Source organism: Acomys minous (assembly GCF_964271855.1).
Source record: "Acomys minous genome assembly, chromosome: 10".
NCBI classification, from domain to species: domain Eukaryota; kingdom Metazoa; phylum Chordata; class Mammalia; order Rodentia; family Muridae; genus Acomys; species Acomys minous.
The window spans coordinates 90,618,434-90,638,765 of record NC_140491.1 but is presented as its reverse complement, the minus strand read 5'-3'; the positions used below and the strand labels follow the sequence as shown (position 1 = coordinate 90,638,765).

The 20,332-nt window shown below is 36.7% G+C and overlaps 1 protein-coding gene across 1 annotated transcript in view; it reads right to left on the bottom strand.

Moving 5' to 3' along the window:
- Positions 1-20,332, bottom strand: part of GALNT13 (polypeptide N-acetylgalactosaminyltransferase 13) — a 519,423-nt gene that overhangs the window by 434,848 nt on the left and 64,243 nt on the right. Inside the window, exon 3 of the mRNA XM_084800140.1 lies at positions 457-696. Within this exon, the coding sequence (XP_084656266.1) occupies positions 457-598 (142 nt within the window). The 5' untranslated portion in view covers positions 599-696. The remainder of the gene's footprint in view (positions 1-456; positions 697-20,332) is intronic.

The following is a 20,332-nucleotide window of genomic DNA, read 5'->3' as shown; positions in this document are numbered from 1 at the left end:
TGTTCATTAATGTTTTCTGAGTTAACAACTGGCTCTTAAAATCTCCTTTAGAAATTGTGTGATTATCAAATTGATCACCAATTATCTACAGCCTCCACCCGTCTCACTCTAGGATTTTCTTTCCATGTTATGTGCTTCCTCTTTAAAGGCGATCTGCTTCTGAGAGCTCAGACTTCAAATTCTGTCTCATCAGAAGATTCCCCCGAATTAGTCTTTATTTTCCATCAGTAAACACTGGAATGGTGGAAATTGGAAGGTATCAAAGATTTTGGGTAGCTATTGTCATTTCTTCCATAAAGACACTCACGGCTACACATGTATAACAGCTTCCACATAGCTAAATATGCATGAACTGTTTGCTAAAATGCTCTTCTAACTCTGTATGGTAAAACTCATCTAGTTTGAGGTCTCCTATTTTACCGTGCATCCAGGACCTCTTTCTTCAAGAGAACTCACCCCTCAGCGCAGGCAGCAGGGATCGCTCCTTCTTGTCATCGCATTTGTTACACTCGCTGAAGTACAGGAGTAAGAAGACGTCAACGAGGACCCACATCAGCGAAGTGGCAAGAACCACCTTGCAGTAGACAAATCTCCTCATGCTTGATTTCTAATTAACACAGAGACTGGAGACAAATGTTCCTGAGATAAATCCAAGCCACAGAGGTGAATTCCAGGACAAAAGCAGGATACATCCCACTATATTAGAACAAAAGAAAAGAAAAAAAAAAAGAAAAAGAAAAAGAAAGAAAGAATTTTCATTATGGTACAGGAAAGTTTTATACAAAGAAACTAGAATACAAAATAAATGACTTAGTTCATTTATTCATGCTCCCATATATGTCACATAGTCAGGTCCTCAAACGTGGAACTAAAAACCACCTCAGACTTTAACAAGACAGATCGGGAAAATCCTAACATATGGTCCCCCTTTTCTCACTGCACTGCTGGGTGAGCTTTTGAGAAACTATTTGAATTATTCAAATAGTGTTGACTTTACCCTATATTTATCATGTTGCTCTATATCACGATAGGATGTCAAGGAGGCCCACTTACTGTGATGAGTCTTTTTTGGAAAGTCAATATTACAAGATTGCAGGAGAAATCATCCTGAAATAATAATGTCCCACAGAGGCTAACAGCTAATAGTTAGACAATGGGCAACTCTGAGTGGTTTCATTTGATATTACGTGGAGACCTTTTCTGACTCTAATCTGCGAAGTAAGCATAACAACAGCACATCTAAAGATTTGCTAGGATTAACTGTGATCAAGCTTACAGAGAACATTCCTGAACAACTATCAGTTATCTGGGCAGTGGTGGCACAAACCTTTAATTCCAGCACTGGGAGGGAAAGTCAGATAGATCTCTGAGTATGAGGCTAGCTTGGTCTATAAAGTAAGTATCAGAATAGTACGGGCTACACAGAGAAACCCTATTTCAAGAGAGAGAAAAAAGAAAAAGAAAAAGAAAAAGTGAAATAAAAGAAAAAGAAAAAGTTAAACAAACAAAAATAAAATCAAACAAAAAAAGCTTTTAGATGATCACTTTCTCAGCAATTCGTGAAATAAAAAATGCTTTTAGACTTAAAAGTATTTTGTGTACATTAAAATATACAGAGGAGATGGCTATCTCTGCATAGATACTGTGTATTTTAGCTATTTATTATGAGAAACGACATGCCAATGGAAAATAAACAATAAGAGTATGCATTGTAGAGGACAAAACAAAAATGCTACAAAATTATTGAAAGATATCCAAAAGTACAAATTAACAGCTTATACATATTTGTTTATATATACTGCATTGAGAAATAGCTATGTAACTAGTTTAGGTATTAATGAACACATCTGATCAAACATAATCTGGTATCATTCACTACGCTTAAAATAGCATCAGGTATGGATCTGAATGGGAGCTGAGGGGATGAACTGGGAGGAGTCTAGGGAGGGGAAACTATAATCAGTACATATTATGTGAAAAAAATCTATTTTCAATAAAAGGAAAAATATAGCATTAAATAGAGAGTGCTTGGTTATCATAGACAAGGCCATGAGTTCAGTCAATTGTTAAAATGTAAGATGAATAACATTATTTTGGCAAAGATACCCTTGGTGACTAATATTAAATACAAAGATAATTGAAATACTTCATTACTATGTCTCGAAATAGTAACACAAAGTACAATTTGCTAAGGTAAAGAGCTCTTTAAATTTGCCTAACTAATTTGGTAGAATAAGACAACAGAAATGTTGCCTATGACAACCAATGGGAGCTAACAGCACATTCAAATTTAAAATCCACAAAGAGATTTAAAAATAAATGGTGCACAGATTCTAATTTCAATAATAACATAAAATTTGTATTCATTCAGATGTATATGGATAAATATTTACCAAAGGACAGAGATGGATCATGTGTGAAAATCCAAAAAATACATAACATTTGGAGTTTGTTTTTCTTGAAAAAAGACAATGTTGGAATGTTAATTATCTAGAACATTTTCTTTCTACCTTTTTTTTAAATGAAAACAAAAGCTAAATATTAGAACTCAGCGTCCAATGCTAGTAACAAAGACACTTGTATTCCTATCGCTGTGTATGTATTTCTAAACCTGCAATATGAAACAACTCAGTCTATAAGATTTTCTTTGACTCTAAGATAGAATTCATCCCTTCAATTTATTGTAGAAAAAAAATCTATGGAAAAGTGTATATGCCAACAATACCTAGTGAATTGTCTCAACTTCCCTAGCAGAAATACCTTAAAATAAATGGTTCTGAAGGTGAGAGTAGCACTGCCCTTGGCTCTGTCATCAAATGAAAACATGACCGCAGGCATTTTGCCTCTCTGTGCACCTCATTTTTATTGATAACATCTTTCCTGCCCTATCCACCTCACAAAATATTATGAGGCTCAAGCATGATGAAGGGGAATATTTTAAAGAAAAGTATGATTATTACTACAACAAAATTTGAAATAATTTAATATTAAATATTAAAATGCATAAGATAAGTCATTTCCTAATAAGAGTCTAGCAATTGAGGTTATGAAAGAATTTAATTTTAACTTCAGTTATGACAGAGAGTCAAAATCACATCCTATTACTACTTTAATAATTATTTAAATTATCCCACTTTCACAACTGTTTAGACTTGCACACAGCAAGACCGTAGCACTGAGAGGAGTCCAATCAGCCATTTCAGTAATACAACTCAGTTGTATATTCCTGTCTATTTATAAGCCATTCTTCCCATATATGTGTCAAGTTTTTAATTCTATGTGTTACATAACTCTATCTCTATGGGGAAAGCAGCCTCATTCTCCGGTATGTGCGAAACAATTGTCTTATGTGTGTACTGTAATACTCCTTATGAGAACAAACCTGATCAGGCTGGGGGAAAAAAAAAACCACAGTACACATGACAACTAACCAACATAGGAACAGTTGGTAGCCTATGTTTATTTAATAGAATCAGCATCTGTATTTATTCCAATATGTGCCTACTTACTTGAAAATATTGGTTTTTTTCCTCAGAGAATAAAGAAAGCAAACTTCTGCAGTATCTTGGGTGGATGTATCCAACATGGGAGTAGTAACAATGTGGACAAACAGGTTCTTCCGGATGCTACTTGAATTATTTCAAGGATCTATTCGCACAATTGTTTCCTGGTTTATTTTTAATTATTACTTATTATTTTTACTTTGGTTTGAGTAAATAGAAAAATTAAGACAGACTTCTGCTGCATGTCCTCAGTGGACCTTGATCTTACAATCTTCTTGCCTCAAGCCCCTGAGAGCTGAGATTACGAGCACACAGCAAACACCATGCCTAGCAGTACTTTACTTTTTGCTCAGGGAAGAAAGTTTTAAGACACAAAAACCTATCAAGATCAAGCACCTTTTGCAAGTCACATTTCTTTCTTGCCACATAAGTAATAATATACGAGCTATTTTGAGACTTTTACCTAAGAATGTGAAAGAATCTTCGTACTTTTACTTTTAAAAGAGGTATTCAAACATAAAAATAAAACCTAAGTAAAATTTAAGGTAGTTGACTAGAACCATAATAAGGAAAGGAGAAGAGTCTTGTGAGGGGGGTTGGCTTATTTGTTTTGTTTTTTCAATTAGAAGGTTAGTATTTCCATAGAGAATCTAGCTTAGTTGCTATTAGTTTTTATCTGTAGGCATATATTCTCTTTAGAGGAAAATTTCATAACGAGAGAAAATTTTTTCAATCTATTTTATGAGGCTGTACTTAAAGCTGCCAGAGTATTCTAGAAGCTAGTTTGAAATTGCTGATAGAGCTTTCAGAAGTTTCAGGCACTTGGCAAACTTTTAACATTATAGATAACTACAAAAGTACTACAAATGACGATATAGCTATGTTTATTTCCATTATAGACCCATAAATCAGTGACTAAAAATCAAAATTTATGCAGACTTAGCTCTAGATATAATTGAAAAAAAATATGGCCTTTGGGTAGTTGGGGGTAAATAATTAATATATATCTGGAGGATTCACTCAAAGCCAAAATCAAAAATCTACTTAGAAAATGCACCATAATAAACAGTTTAAACTAAGACTCAAGGAGGCAAACAAAGGTAAAATTAAATACAAGAATTTTATGTAAATACTGTGGAACAGGAAGAAATATTGTATCTGAGCAAAGGGAAAATAGGTCATAACATTAAATTCAACCAATAAGAAACATCCTACCATGTCAAGAAATTAAACTGCAGAACAAGCAGGTAACTTATATTGCTAATCCCACTAAATGGGAATGTCTCTGAGACTGGCTGAGGCATGTATGTCTAAACAGAGATAGGGCTTCTTGTTGGCTACATAACCCTTATGAATTATTATTAGATGCCATTCTTCATATGGCATGAATAAAGATTTACAGATGTCTTTTTTTCTGCTCATACAAAGAACAGAAAACCAGCCTTAATTGTTCTGTGCATCACACACATCTTATACATTTATAATTTTAAGACTGTATAATGCTTGTGAGAAGTTGTATGTTTTCAGAACATAAAATCTGGACACAGACATTGAACCAGACTTAACAGGATTCATTCCTTTCAGCATGCTAAACACTGACAACCTGCATCCCTCATGTTCCAGCACCAAGTGTTTCAGTTGATGTTCCTAGTCAGAACAAGACAGCTCCCAGGACATTGGAAGAAAACTTCTAGCCCCAATAGGTCCAGTATTTCAGACTGTCCCATAAGGGACTCTAGTTAAGCCTGGAAATTCTCAACATTTAGAAACTGGACCATGATTGCTATTGATACCTTGTTTGACTACTTCTTCAGTTTTATTTGGGCCCCTGCAAAGGTATTACTCATCCCAAATCAGCCAAAGGAAACCTTAAGAGAATGATGCCCCATCTCCTTTAAGGGGGCTCAGGTAGGTTTCTAGTTGCTTTCTTCGGCTATAGAGGGTTATTTTCAATGGAAATTGGCTACAAGCTTTTATTGGTCTTATTTAGAAATAAAACAAAGTTGGACTCAGGGATATCTCTCTTTTCCTTTACCTTCCACTCTTAGGTTTGAAATAGGGGTTGCAAAGAAAGAAGGGGGAATATAGAAACATATAGGGAAGATAGAACAAAAAGTAGATTAGTGAATCTACTCCTCAACTTAGTGCCTCAGTAGTCACTCACAAGGTTATTTTTAATTCACTGGCATAGAATTTTGATTATAGATGCAAAATAAGTTTAATTTTAGATACAATACAACAGTATAGAATTAAAATGTAAGATTATTCTTCACACATATTATATATATTTCTACTCTAATGTTAGACATTGTATCCATATAACTCAATTATAATACAAGATTTATTTCCAATACTTTGAAAGTGCTATTGCAGGCTTTTTAACATAAATAAGTTGTGCAAGTTAATTGTTACTTGATCAAATCATGGGCATATCAATTACTAGTCTATTTTTATCACAAAAATATACATCTTAGGTGCAACAGATAGATAATATTTAACAGAAAGATAAGGAAAAATAGTTAGATAAGGTCTTCAAAACCCTCAGAGACATAAAGAATATGGCATTTAAAATGTTTTTATTATTTTAAAGATTCACTGACAATGAGACCGGTTAATTCCTGGCAACACCCAGCCTACCTCAAAGAGGATGATGAGCATCAAAGAACCTCCTTATGGATATGGCTTCAAATATGACAAAGAAGCCAATGGACAAAATGTCCTTGTTTCTACCACAGACAGAATTCTGCCTAAAAAAAGGCAAGGTTGGATGCAGGCAGAGTCAATGGCTAAACTCTGCCAATACAGGGTAAGTAAGTCCTCAATAGTTCCTGCCTCACAAATATGTCTGTCAGTTATATTGAGCCAGAAGGCTGAGATGATGCTCCAGTATTATAGAGAGTCTTGGGTGACCATTCAGGTAGCACCCCGTCTCTTGTTATCTTCTCACTTGGAAAGCTACTAACCTGCACTTCCGGAATACTCAGGTAATCAAGTTTATTCTTTCTCAAGTCTCTGATGGCGTTGAAGACTAGATAATTTAGTTTTGCAATTAAGCTTAGTTGTTTAGAGGTTAAGAGGCTTTTGGGTTTAGCTAGATGTTTTAAATTGATAAAGACAAAATATGATAGATATTTATTTACATTCGGAATCTTAGACATGCCAAGATAAGAAAAATGCTTTCTTCAAGGCTACCAAATACAAAAAGCCAAAACACTAAGAATGTAACATTTATATAATTCCTGACTGTGTCATGGTTCTTCTTGCTATATGTAGTTTAATGTATATATGTGTAGTGATATAAATGTATATGTAAAAAACATAAAATATATAATAAAAAGAAATATCTTGGCATAAAGTTTGTATAATACATGCATATATACATATGATCTATATGTATATAAACATATGATATACATATATACATACATGTATATGCTCTAGATCCCAAAGCTCATGTATATATGAATTAATTCAAGTTACTTGAGTGTTTATTGACTTGGTTTTTCTGCCTATAAACATGAGCAGTAGCTGCTACCACAAAAGCCTGAGATAAATATGGATAGATTAAACCATATAAAACTCTTATAAAGTTGCCTGTCACATGGGAGAGAATCAATGCATATTAGATAATAACATTATTAATAACAGTAATATTATTTTCAGGACTACAGTGAAATAAAGAGAAAAGCATGAGGACACTCAAGCATCCTGTGGATGTAGTGCATGTCCAGTAGGTGACTGTTTAGGGACTTGGAAAATGAAAGCATTATATGGTAGAAATATCCTCCGAAGAATTACACAGGTTTTCTGATACTGAAAACTCATTGAAATTTGTGCACGTGAGATCTGTGCATTTTATACCTATGAAAATTAAACTTCCTTTGTAAAGTAAAAATCAGATATCACGTCTAAGTATCATGATTCTCTGATCTCATCTGCTTTTGGTGTATCAAAGAAATTATGTCAGATAAAAGAATTTCCATCTATTTACAAGCTTTCTGATCTCATTCTATACTTTGGGTCGCCACGCCAATCACTTGGGTCTCCTTGATGTTTCTTAAATGTGCTAACTCTTACTTTACCTTGGGGTATGACCACATATTATTGGATCAAAATAATATATTGATGGTTCCCTTGCTCTTATTGTCTATCAACACATACTAAAATAGCATGTCCTCTACCTATGTCATTATGATCTTCTTCTAAGCATCTATTGGAAATATTTTCAAAAAATGGTTTTCTCCATTGTACCCTGGCATATTAAAAACAATCTATATAAGAACATAGTTTCCTATCTCCCATCTACATTTTAGGGGGGTGTTTTGATTTGGTTTTGGTTTTGGGGGGAACAATTCGAGAAAAGGTTTCTCTGTACAGCCTTAGCTGTCCTAGACTCTAGACCAGGTTGGCCTTAAACTCACAGAGATCGACCAGCCTCTGCCTCCCTGAGTGTTGGGATTAAATTAAAGGTGTGTCCCATCAAGCCTAGTGCATATGTTCTCATTTATTCTAAAGTATTTAAAATTTAAAACTGCAACACTAGTCATTAGAGAAAAAAAAATTGATCTTACTCCTCCCAATGCTAAAAAGGCATTTGTTGAAGTCTTAAATCACAGAATCTTAGAATTTGACTAAATATGGAGACTGCATTTTTAAGAAGGTAATTATGGGCCAGCAAGAGAGCTCTGCAAGGATAGGTGGTCGTGACCATGACTGAATTCTAACCATTGACACAACAGGTAGCAGAGAAGAACCAGAACCGAAGAGACGTGCTACAATGTACACACATGCACACCAACACACAGAGAGACACACATAAACACACACATATACAAAAGAGAGAGACACACTCACACCAACACACACAGATACACAGAGACACACTCACACAAGCACACACACACATACACCATTTTGAAAAAAATATTTTGCTTTTCAAAAAAAATAAAATAAGTAAAGAGGAAAAGAGGGTTAAATAAAGTGTTGTGGTTGAGTCTTAATCCTGTAATACTGGTAGTTCTTGTAGGAAGAAAACTGAACACAGGCATACACACAGTAAAGGCTACAAGAAAACACAGGCCAATGGCAACGATGTAGCAGACACAGGGAAAGGTCTTAGAAGGACTGTGAAAGAGCTCAGCACACTTGCCACCAAGCCTAGGAACATGATGTTTATCCGTGGATCTACATATATGGTGAAAAGAGAGAACCAACTCCTGCAAATTCTTCCTGACTACACACGTGCCATGGTGCAGGAGTTAGCCCTGCCTACCTCACACACTAAATAAATAAAATTAATTCCAAAAGTGTAAAGGAAATCTCTAAGAATAAAATGAACTTTAGAAAAACACATTCCTATTTCTTAAGCCATGCAGTCAGTTATTGCATTGTAATGCAAGCCCCACCAAAGTCATATGCTAATTAAACCAAATTTCTCCAACTCCACTTTAATAAACAAGCAGGTAAACATGGGTGCTCTCTATTGCTGTAATCAACACTGAATGAAACCAACATAGAGGAAAAGACATTTATCCAGTTTACAGGTTATAATCCATATCTGAGGGAAGCCAAAGTAAAAACTCAAGGTGAGAATGAGGTAGGAACTAAAACAGATACCATGGTAAAACATTGCTTACAAGCTTGCCTTCTCTGGATTGCTCACCTTGTTTTGTAATATAATAAAGGGATGCCGGGATTGGCATTGTCCACAGTGGTGATGAGCCCTGGCCCATAAATCACCAAACAAGAAAATGCACTACAAACTTGCCTACAGGCCAATCTGCTGGAAGTCCTTCCCTGATGACTCTGGTTTATGTCAAGTTAGCATTCCCATTTAAACATTCACATTATAAATCTATGAACCCATACCACGATGAGCTTTCCTTGTTTCATCACAGTATCTCAGCAGTTCACTTACAAATCATTGCATCCCTTAGGCAGTTTCCCAACTCTCTTCCCTTCTCTCTGGTGACATCTCCACGTTTGTTACAGCTCATCACTGTGCTTCTGTGTTAGCAGACCAGATCAAGTGCACCCAGAAATTTGTTTTCATACTGCCAGACTGAATGCACCTACTTGCTTACATCTATCACTACTCATGAATCCACAAGTACAATTATTTCAATGGATTAAGTGTCCTGTCTGAGTGTAAAACCTCTGTTCTTGTAATATTCAAATATTTTATTCATGCAAGTCTCTTGTCTGACTCATTTTATCTACTATAATGGATCCTTGTTACCATATAAGGTCCTAACATTAATTACTATATTAAAAAATTAATCTGATCCCCTTTGGCTGCCATTATATCCATCTGTTTATATTTATTATGGCCCTGTGACCTGAAGGAGAGGGTATAAGCAGATTCAGACCTCTGATTCCTGGGAAGCATCTTCTGCCTATGTTTAAAATGCGCACTATCCACGCTGACTGGTCCGCAAATTCTTGTGACATTTTCAAGGACTTGCTTCATCTGAGTAGAGATCCAGACTTAAACTCCACGGGCTACAGGCAACAGTGTGGAGCTCTGGATGCAGTTACTTGCATCCTTATTGTGGTTTGCCTAACAGTGAATAAGTACTTAAGGGCTAGCATTTCACCTCAGGTGAAAATGTTCCCAATTACCAAACTGTAAACTCAACACAGGGACTGCAATCTCAAAAGACCAGCTTCATTCTATCATGTTTATTGCAGTCCTCTTTCTCTCTCTCTCTGTCTCTCTCTCTCTCTGTCTCTCTCTCTCTCTCTGTCTCTCTCTCTCTCTCTGTCTCTCTCTCTCTCTCTGTCTCTCTCTCTCTCTCTCTCTCTCTGTGTGTGTGTCTCTCTGTCTCTCTCTCTCTCGCTCGCTCTCTCTCTGTCTGTCTCTCTCTCTCTCTCTCTCTCTCTCTCTCTCTCTCTCTCTCTCTCTCTCTCTCTCTCTCTCTCTCGGAACTATTCAAGAGTATCATTGAAATAAATCTTCTAGGAGATATGTGCTACTTGACAAAGATGACGTCAATCTCATAAGTATTCAACAACCACAATGCCAAACCTGCTAAACTGCAATGCCTCCTTTGAGATAGCCTACCCAAACTCTCAGTTAGGAAACCTAAAACATACTTTCAAAATGCATGTTTTGTTTCATTTTACTAAATAATATTCTAATTGTGCTGTCTTGTGTCTCTCGGCTGAATGCTTTCCTTCAGTAATATAATGAGGAAAATATTCACCCAGTAATGTGGATATGTCATATAACAAACAGCATGTTTCAAGAAAGATTTATGTATAAGCACAATGTGCATATCTTTACCATCCATTCTCTCTTAAATCAAACAGATTTAGCACCTGCTGTGGTATAAAAATCTAAATTAATTCTAATTAAGAGGGCAATTTTAATAGTCAACTCAATAACTATTCCATAGCCCTAAGCAATATATTAGAAACCTTAGCAAAAAAGGGCTGGGAGACAGCCCCATCGGTACAACACTTGCAGTACAAGCATGAAGACCTGAGTTTGATACGCAGTGCACACATGCGCCTGTAACTCCAGATTACTGGACACTCACCTAGCCAGTGAGCTCCAGATTCAGTGAGAGGCATTGGCTCAGGGAATAAGGTGTAGAGAAAGTGATAAAGGAGGACAGCCAGCATTTTCCTCAGTACCCTACACACATACACTCATATAACATGAACACACACACACACACACACAAACGTCTTTTAATGTCACATTCTTTTCTTTTATATGCCACATTACATCTACCTGCAAATTCTGTTGGTTCTACCTTCATATTTAACCTACTCTTAACCAATCCACTACCACCGCTGTAGACCAATTCAACACCATCGTACGAATATTTTTAAAGCTTCACTGTGATGTTTTCAATATTACAATAGATCATTTCAGCTTTTCAATACTGCACATTTATTACATTTAAATGTTATGTATTAAAAGTCTGATTCAAGCCCAATAGTGATTGCATACATCTTTAATCCCAGCACTTGGAGGCAGAAGCAGGCAAATCTCTGTGAGTTAGAGGCCAGCCTGGTATACAGAGAGAGCTGCAGGACAGCCAGGGCTGCTAGTGAGACCTTGTCTTGATAAACAAACAACAACAAAAAACAAAAAAAAGAAGTCTGATATAAAGTAATAGATGACTAAAAAATGTGAAATTCTACTATTAACCTATGACTCTGAAGCTCATGGTCATATACTAAGCTCGTTTCTGGTATACCAAGAAGTATGAAAAAATATGAGCTGGAAAGATGCATGCCTCCTTGGACTGCGGGTTTGTACACAAACTACAGTGGACCACGCTCAATCTCTCCATTGGGAATTGAAATTGGGAATGTGTGCAATGTCAACACAAGATCAGCAGATGAGTTTAAGCCTTACTTGATTTGTGCTAGAGTGTTTACAATCCTTGAAGCATATCTTGCATGTATGAAACTGTTCCTGATGGGATGCACTTACAGTGACTAAGTCAAGGACAAATGCAGCTGAAGGTGCAGAATCACCCTGCTGCTTGAAATTCTTCTCACATTGCCTTTAAGTAAGTCCTATACAACAAAGTAATGAATGAATTTGATCCTAACTTCTTTCAGATTAATGGCCTGTCCAATGGATGGCGTACTCATGTGAAAATTCTGCAGAGTCCAAGACCATGGGTAACCAAGGAGTAAAAATCACCAAGGAATCCTTTTTCCATCTCCTCAACTTATATGCTTTCTAACGACTAGGCCAGAAACTAAAGGGTTCAATTGTTCTTCACCTGACTGTTTTGACAGTTGTCTTGGCCATGAGAATCCGGGTGAAATCCACCTTCCTGGGCAAAGAGAAGAGTTTTCCTACTTACTATGAAATGATGAGTCCCACAAAGTGACCTTTGACATTTTCATTTGGGGCGTGTGTGTGTGTGTGTGTGTGTGTGTGTGTGTGTGTGTGTGTGTGTGTGTGTGTGTTTTCAGTTACACTGTTGTTTTTCCTGCAGTAAAACTCCTTTAGTGTGCAGGCATCTACTGAGTCTGTTCATGAAGGCTCCATGAGATTTGAGAGCAAGTGGAACAGACATAAATGTGTTGGTATGTACACTAATTCCCGTGCCATGAGTTTAAAAAAAATAGTCTTTTGCTCCAATGTAGGAATATATTTTGTCAATATCCATAAAATAGCAACAAGCTAGCACCATGCTCCCCACCATTATGATAATGTACTAAACCTCAGAAACTGTAAGAAAGCCTCAAGTAAATGCTTTCTTTTGTAAATGTTTCCCGGATAGTGGGATATTGCTATGACAGACCTGAGCACATGTTGGGGGAAGATTGGGAAAGGAATTTGATACTATGGACAGGAAAAGCCGTTGAGTGTTGAGATCTCAGTGGGCTGTTCTGTAGGAGTTTGGGAAATAAGAAAGTTGAAGGCAATATGGACAATAGAGAGGCCTGTGACGTTTCAGAGGGAAGTTTAAAGTCTATCAGGACAACTGTTTTATTTTCATTAATATTCTTTTGTTCTGGTTAGCTGGGGCTTCAGAATCAGAATCAGTTGTGATTAATAAGATATTAGAACTACCAGAGTAAAACCGATGCTTTGCTGGGATTCTCAGTGCTGGTTAGCTGGAACTGAGAAGTTAGTGGTGATTAGGAAGAGGCCAACATTGCTGACATGGACTCATCTGGGAAGCGCTTCCTGAGAGTCAGCTCACAGAAGCTGTGTTCTGGGCATGGCCACGGTTGTACCTTGTCCTGGAAGCTAAATTGTGCAATGTAAGAGTCACCAAAGTGGTGTTGAGTTTGAAGGTGTGAAGGAGAACCACTGAGGCTCAGCACTGTGTTGTTGTAGGGTTAGAGTCCCTGAAGAGAGCCCAAGAAGGGGTACTGGATAAAGGACAGCACACTTGCAGCAGAAAACCCCAGCACTGTGGAGATGCCACTGCCAGGGGATGACCACCAAGAACGGCAGCAGCTGTGGCATGAAACCAGCCAGAACCTAGAAGGCAAGCTGCGTGTGCCACAGAAGGCAGAGCAGAAAAGTGGCCCGGCCCTTTAGAGGAGCCGAGAAGACTGTCACTGTGTTCCAGACACTACCAATGAGTTATTAACATTGTTAGGAGGCTGATTTTGCCTTGATCTGATATTTACTTTGCCCTGGATCTTCTCTCTTGAATTAAACTATTTAACTTAATTTTGATTTTTAGAAGAGGCCACAGTTCAGAGACTTGGAATTTTTTAAAAAAAGATTCTGTCCTTGTTGTTACAGTGGTGAGAAAAAAGAGAGAGATTTTGAATGTTTAAAGAGACTGGATATTTTAAAGGAGCTTAACATTTACTGTGTTTGAATTTGTAAAGGCTGTGAAACTTTAAATGTTATTTGTGCTTGTAATGTGGAATCTTGGGGGAAGAATGAGAAGATTATGGCTTAATGGTGATGTGCTTTTGTGTCAAGATGACAAGGGGTCAATTGTGCTAGATGGTTTTATGTCGCCTTGACACAAACTAAATTGAGAAAAGGTTCCTGAGAAAAAAGAAACTCAGTTAAGAAAATGACTCCATAAGATTAGGTTGTAGCAAGCCTGTGGAGCATTTTCTTAATTAGTGACTGATAGGAGAATGGGGTTGGCCCATTGTGGGTGAGGGGCATCCCTAAGCTGCGGGGTTCTATTAAAAAGCAGCCTGAACAGGTCAGTAAGCAGCACTCCTCAAGGTCTCTACATCAGCCGCTGCCTCCAGGTTCCTGCCCTATTTGAGTTCAAATACAGCCTTTCCTCCTTGAGTTGTTTTGGTCATGTGTTTCATGACTGCAATAGTAACTCTAAGCAGGACCTTCTCCTGGGGTCACCACGCCTTTTATTTTATTTTGCATTGTGCTTTTCTTTACACTTTTTGTTTCCTTGAGCACTAAATTTAGACTCATTACACTTACTAGTGCTCCTTTTTCTTCAAACTGTACTTTGTGTATTTTTTTTTGAAGTTAGAATAAATGCATTATGGGGATATGATTATAGACCTATGGGGGCCAAGGAGTAGAATGTGGTGGTTTAAAATATTCCCATATATTCCTTGGTCCCCACGGAATGCCACGACTTGAAATGAATTAAGGGGTGTGGCCTTGTTGAGGTGGGTGTGGCCTTATTGAGGAAGTAAGTCATTGGTTGGTCATGGGCTTTGATATTTCAAAAGCCCAAGCTAGACCCATTGTCAATCTCTTCCTGCTGCCTGCAGATCCCTATGTAGAACTCTCAGCTACCTCTCTAGTACCATGTCTGCCTGCATGTGGCCATGTTCCTTGCCATTATGCTCATAGACTAAACCTCAGAAACTAGAAGCAAGGCCCAATTAAATGCTTTCTTTTACAAACATTGTTGTAGCTGTAGTGTCTCTTCACAGCAATAAGACACTAAGATAATTAGTAACCTCTTAGTATTACAATTGAGATAAATTTTCAATTAGGCTTTAAAAGTTTTGGTAGGCTTGTATTACCTTCCAAATGTAGTTATTACCTAAGAAGCAAAATATTATTTTCATGCATACTATAGCAAGAAGCAAGTGTCCATATAGGTGTTAACACTATGCAAGGCAATAAAGATAAACAGCATGTAAAAGAATACGCTTCCTGCATTCTGGATTAATATCAAGGAAGGATTCAGATAAGCAAGAGCATTAAACTAGTGATTTGAAAAGAAATAAAGGTGAAATGTTTAGAAAATGTGGAACTCTTGTGAAGGGACAATTTCACTGCATAATTATTAATGTGGAAAAACGCAACAATAAGGAATAAATGGGTTCAAAATAGTAAAATAATGGCAGCCTTACAGGAAATAATAAAAAGATGACAAGCATTCACAAAAAGAACATCGTGTAACAAGTCAGAAGCTTGCACAATGCTTGTATACAAGCATTAACAATTAACACAATGCACATTAACAATTGCACAATGAGTGTGTGTACAAGACAGCTGCTCGAGGAAGATATCACACCAGTCAAAAGCCAAAATACATCAGAAGGTGATTCTACTAATAATAAAGTATTATCAAATGTACAGTTAAGCCCACAAAACAATGCTAGGAAATACCAATCTATGTCCATCACAAAGAAAATAAAAGTATTTCAAAGAATTAACAAACTTGAAATTTATTTGAAGACCATGAATGTGTTTAGTAACTATAAACATTTGGCTTAAAGTGTGGCACCACGGTTAAAGTCACTCATTAGTAATCACAGAGACGGAAAGACAAATCTAGAATTGTCCAACTGTATATAAAACCTGGAGACTTAAGACAAAACTGGAGTGTTAAAAGAAGGTAAATGCTTTTATTGATGTGTCACACCATTACACATTATTAAGGTCAGTCTTAAGGTCCAGCTGACCTTATAGCCTCTAACTTTTTTCCCAACTGAACGAAAAAAATTAAGGAATGTGGTTTCTTGGAAATGTGGAAGGAATAGGCATATTCCTTACCTAGGTGTTCTCTTCAAAACAAATGCATTCAATTATAGAAAATAGTACAGAGTAATCTAATTTGCCACCGAAAATTATCTGAGTCACTCTAACTACTCTGACTCACAATTAATGAGAGATCCAAAGAACAAGAAGTTAAACCAAAATTCTAAGACACACTTGGATCTCCAAACCAAAAATTAAAGGGCACAGAAAATGACCTTGCCATATGTTACTCTGGGGTATGCTAAACTGCACAAATGTAAACAAAAAATCAATTTGTTTGTATATGTATTTAAGTAACTGTTAAAAGAACTTATCAATAAGAAAAGATGCATCCCTTTCCTAAAGCTAGCTGTAATAATAGTAATGGATTAAATATTTAATTGCTTCCATTCTAAAAATCCTCATTAAATATTATACAGACTTACTTATTAATTTGTTTTACTAGATTATTTTCTCAAAATTTTCCTGATGAAGCTATTAATGATATATTAAGTACTGAAAACACAGGCAATTAGAAGGAAGAAGTAAATAAGAAAATAAGGAACTAAATAACTGGAATATTGACTAATTAGTCTACAATTAATTAACAGCAAAATATTCCCAAAAAAGTCAAAATGTATGTTTTTATTAGCAAAGTAACTTTGTAATTCAGTATCACTAAAACTATAATTTGTTGATCAATCTGTGGCAGTGTAGCATAAAACAGTACATAATGCAATTTTAGCAAACACAGAAACGCTGTAAGATAAAGAAATTTTTTAAAAATGCATGAGGAAAAAAAATGTGTGTTTATAAGATTTAACAACAAAACCAGGACTATCATTATGAGTGCAAGTGCAGAAGCAAGGAATCCATAAGCATAGCAATGGTTTTCCTATCAGCAACATCCTTTAATTGAAAATTCTACTAAGAACTATAAATTGAAATCAATTTTTATTTTAAACAAAATTCTGGTTTAGTAAAGGTTAGTTGAAGTGTCTTAGTTATCGGTGAATGCCAAAGGCCTGAAGACACCACAGACAGGTAAGACCCCTACATCCCAGCACCCTGCTTGTTGGGTGCCCCTGAGCAAGCCCAGAACTGGTGTGATATACCATGTTGTCCCCTGCACACTCCATCTCTCAGACCATAGCCATACTGATGCTCCCAGAGGCCTGCACGCATCACAAACAACCAGACGAGATCTCTCAGCCCACAATACTCAGACTGTCTTTTCCTCCCCTAACAAGGGTGATATCCCTGAGTCCAACATCTTTTTTTTAATATTTTTTATTTTTTACATATACATTTATATTATTACACATAAATACAATAAACTCCCTATGGCAAGAAGAACCATGACACAATCAGAAATTATAAAAATGTTACATTCTTAGTGTTTTGGTTGTTTGTATTTAGAAGCCTTGAAGAAAACATCTTTCCTATCTTGGTGTGTCTAAAATTCTGAATGTAAATCAATCTCCATCACATCTTGTCATTATCAACTTAAAACATCTATCTAGACCTAAAAACATCTTAACCCATAAACAACTAAGGTTCATTGTAAAACTAAGCTACTTGGTCTTAAACTACATAAAACTTAAGAAGGAATAAACTTGATTACCTCAGTATGCTGGGAGTGCAGGTTAGTAGCTTTCCAAATGAGAAGATGACAGAGACAGTTTTCTACCTAAGCAGTCACCCAAAATTCTTCTTCAGCCTTCTGGCCCAATATATCTGACAGACATATTTGTAAGGCAGGAACTATTGAGGACTTGCTTACCCTGTCTTGGCAGAGTTTGCCTGTCGACTCTGCCTGCATCCAAGCTTGCCCTTTTTTAGGCAAAATTCTGTCTGTGGTAGAAATGAGGACATTTTGCTCATTTTCTCTCTGAATAAGACTAATAGTAACTTATAACCAAGTCCTAGTGAAAGTAAACATTTATAGCTCAAGAAAGCAACCAAAACCTACCTAACACCCCTCTCCCCAAAGGCAAATGGGGTATTGGTCTCTTAAGGTTTCTTCTGACTGATTTGAGATGAATAATACCTTTGTAGGGGTCAAAAATATTGGGGAAATAGTTTAAAAAGCTAGAAATAGCATTTGTGGTCCAGTTTCTATATGTTGAGAAATTCCAGGCTTACTTAGAGTCCTAAGTAGGACAGTCTGAAATGCTGGATCTATTGGGATTGGAAGCTTTCTTCGAAAGTGTCCTGGGAGCTGTCCTGTTCTGATGAGGAACAGCAACAAAAGCACTTGGTGCTGGAAGATGAAGGATGCAGGATGTCATTGTCCAGCATGCTGAGGGGAATGAATCCTGTCAGGTCTGATGCAGCATCAGTGTCCGGGTCTTATGTTCTGGAAACATATAATTTCTCACAAGCATTATACAATCATAAAATTATAAATGAATAAGATGTGTGTGATGCACAGAACAATTAAGGCTGCTTCTCTGCTCTTTGTATAAGCAGAAAAAAGACATCTGTAAATCTTCACTCATGCCATATGAAGGATGGCATCTAATAATAATTCACAGGGATTCTGTAGCTCACAAAAAGCATTATCTATGCACAGGAATTCATGTCTCAGCCAGTCTGAGCTATTCCCATGTAGTTAGATTAGCAATGTAAGTTACCTGCTTGTTCTGCAGTTTGAATTCTTACATCCTGATTGTAGGCCCCTCCCTCATCCCCTCCCTCATCCCCTCCCTCATCCCCTCCCTCATCCCTGTCCCTCCCTCTTACCATCTCCCTCCCTCCCCTAGTACTCAGAAAAAGGAGCCTTATTCCCCTAATATCTGGCCTCTTCCTGTCAAGTCTCATCTGTGCTACCTGTATCCTCTTCCTCTGTAGCCTGGCAAGGCCACCCTGCCAGAAGGAAGTGATCAATATTGAGGGATCAGAGTCCATGTCAGAAGTAGACCCTACTCCCAATATATGGGACCACAAAGAGACTGTGCTGCCAATCTACTATATCTGAGCAGAGGGTCTAGGTCCACATCATATATGGTCCTTGTTTGGTGTGTCAGTCTCTGCAGAAAATATTTTTAACAAAATTATAGAAGAAAGTTTCCCTAACCTAAAGAACAAGATGCCTAAAAATAAACAAGAAGTATACAGAATACCAAGTAGATTAGACCAGAAAAGAAAATTCACCTGCCACATAGTAATCAAAACACTAAAGCTAAAGAACAAAGAAAGAATCATAAAAGCTATAAGGAAAAAAGGTCAAATAGCATATAAAGGCAAACCAATAGGAATAACATCCAACTTCTCAACCGAGACTCTAAGAATCAGAAGGGCATGGATTGATGTCTTGCAGCCCTTAAGAGAACACTATACCCAGCAAAATCCTCAGTCCCCATAGATGTAAAAAAAGATATTCCATGACAAAACCAAATTTAAACAATATCTGTCCACAAATCCAGTCCCACAGAAAATACTAGAAGGAAAACTACAATCAAAGGAGGTTAAATACATCCAAGAAAGCAACAAAAATTAAATAATTTCACACCAGCAAGAACAAATGAAGGGAAGCACATACTAACACACACACAATATTATCACCAACATCAGAATAACAGGAACTAATAATCATTGGTCGTTAATGTCTCTGAACAGCAATGAACTCAATTCACCCGTAAAAAGACACAGGCTAGCAGAATGGATGCAAAAGCAGGATCCATCATTCTGTTGCAAACAAGAAACGCACCTCAGCAACAAAGAAAAACATTACCTCAGAGTAAAAGACTGGCAAAAGGTTTTCCAAGCAACTATATGCAATAAACAAGCTGGAATAGGCATTCTAATATCTTGTAAAATAGACTATCAAACAAAATTAATAAAAACATATAGGGAAGGACACTTCATACTCATCAAAGGAAAAATCCACCAAGATGACATCACAATTATAAACATATAGGCCCAAAATGCAAGGGTACTTATATTAGTAAAGTAAACATTACTAAATTTTAAATCATATATCAAATCCCATCTTTCTCTCACCAATGGACAGGTAATTGAAACAGAAACTAAGCAGAGAAACATGAAACTAACAGACATTATGAATCAATGGGACCTATACAATATTTATAGAACACTCCATCCAAACACAAACGTATATACCTTCTTCTCAGCACCTCATGGAACCTTCTCCAAAATTGACCACATAGTTGGTCACAAAGCAAGCCTCATCTTGAAGTAACATTTTGTGGTTTATTAGAGCACCATGGATTAAAGCTGGACTTCAACAACAGAAACAACAGAGATCCTACAAACTCATGGAAACTGAACAACTCTCTACTCAGTAATAACTGGGTCAAGGAAGAAATAAAGAAAATAATTAAAAGACTTTTTAAAGACTTTCTAGAATTCAATGAACATAAAGACAGAACATACCCAAACTTATGGGACACAATAGAAGCAGAGCTAA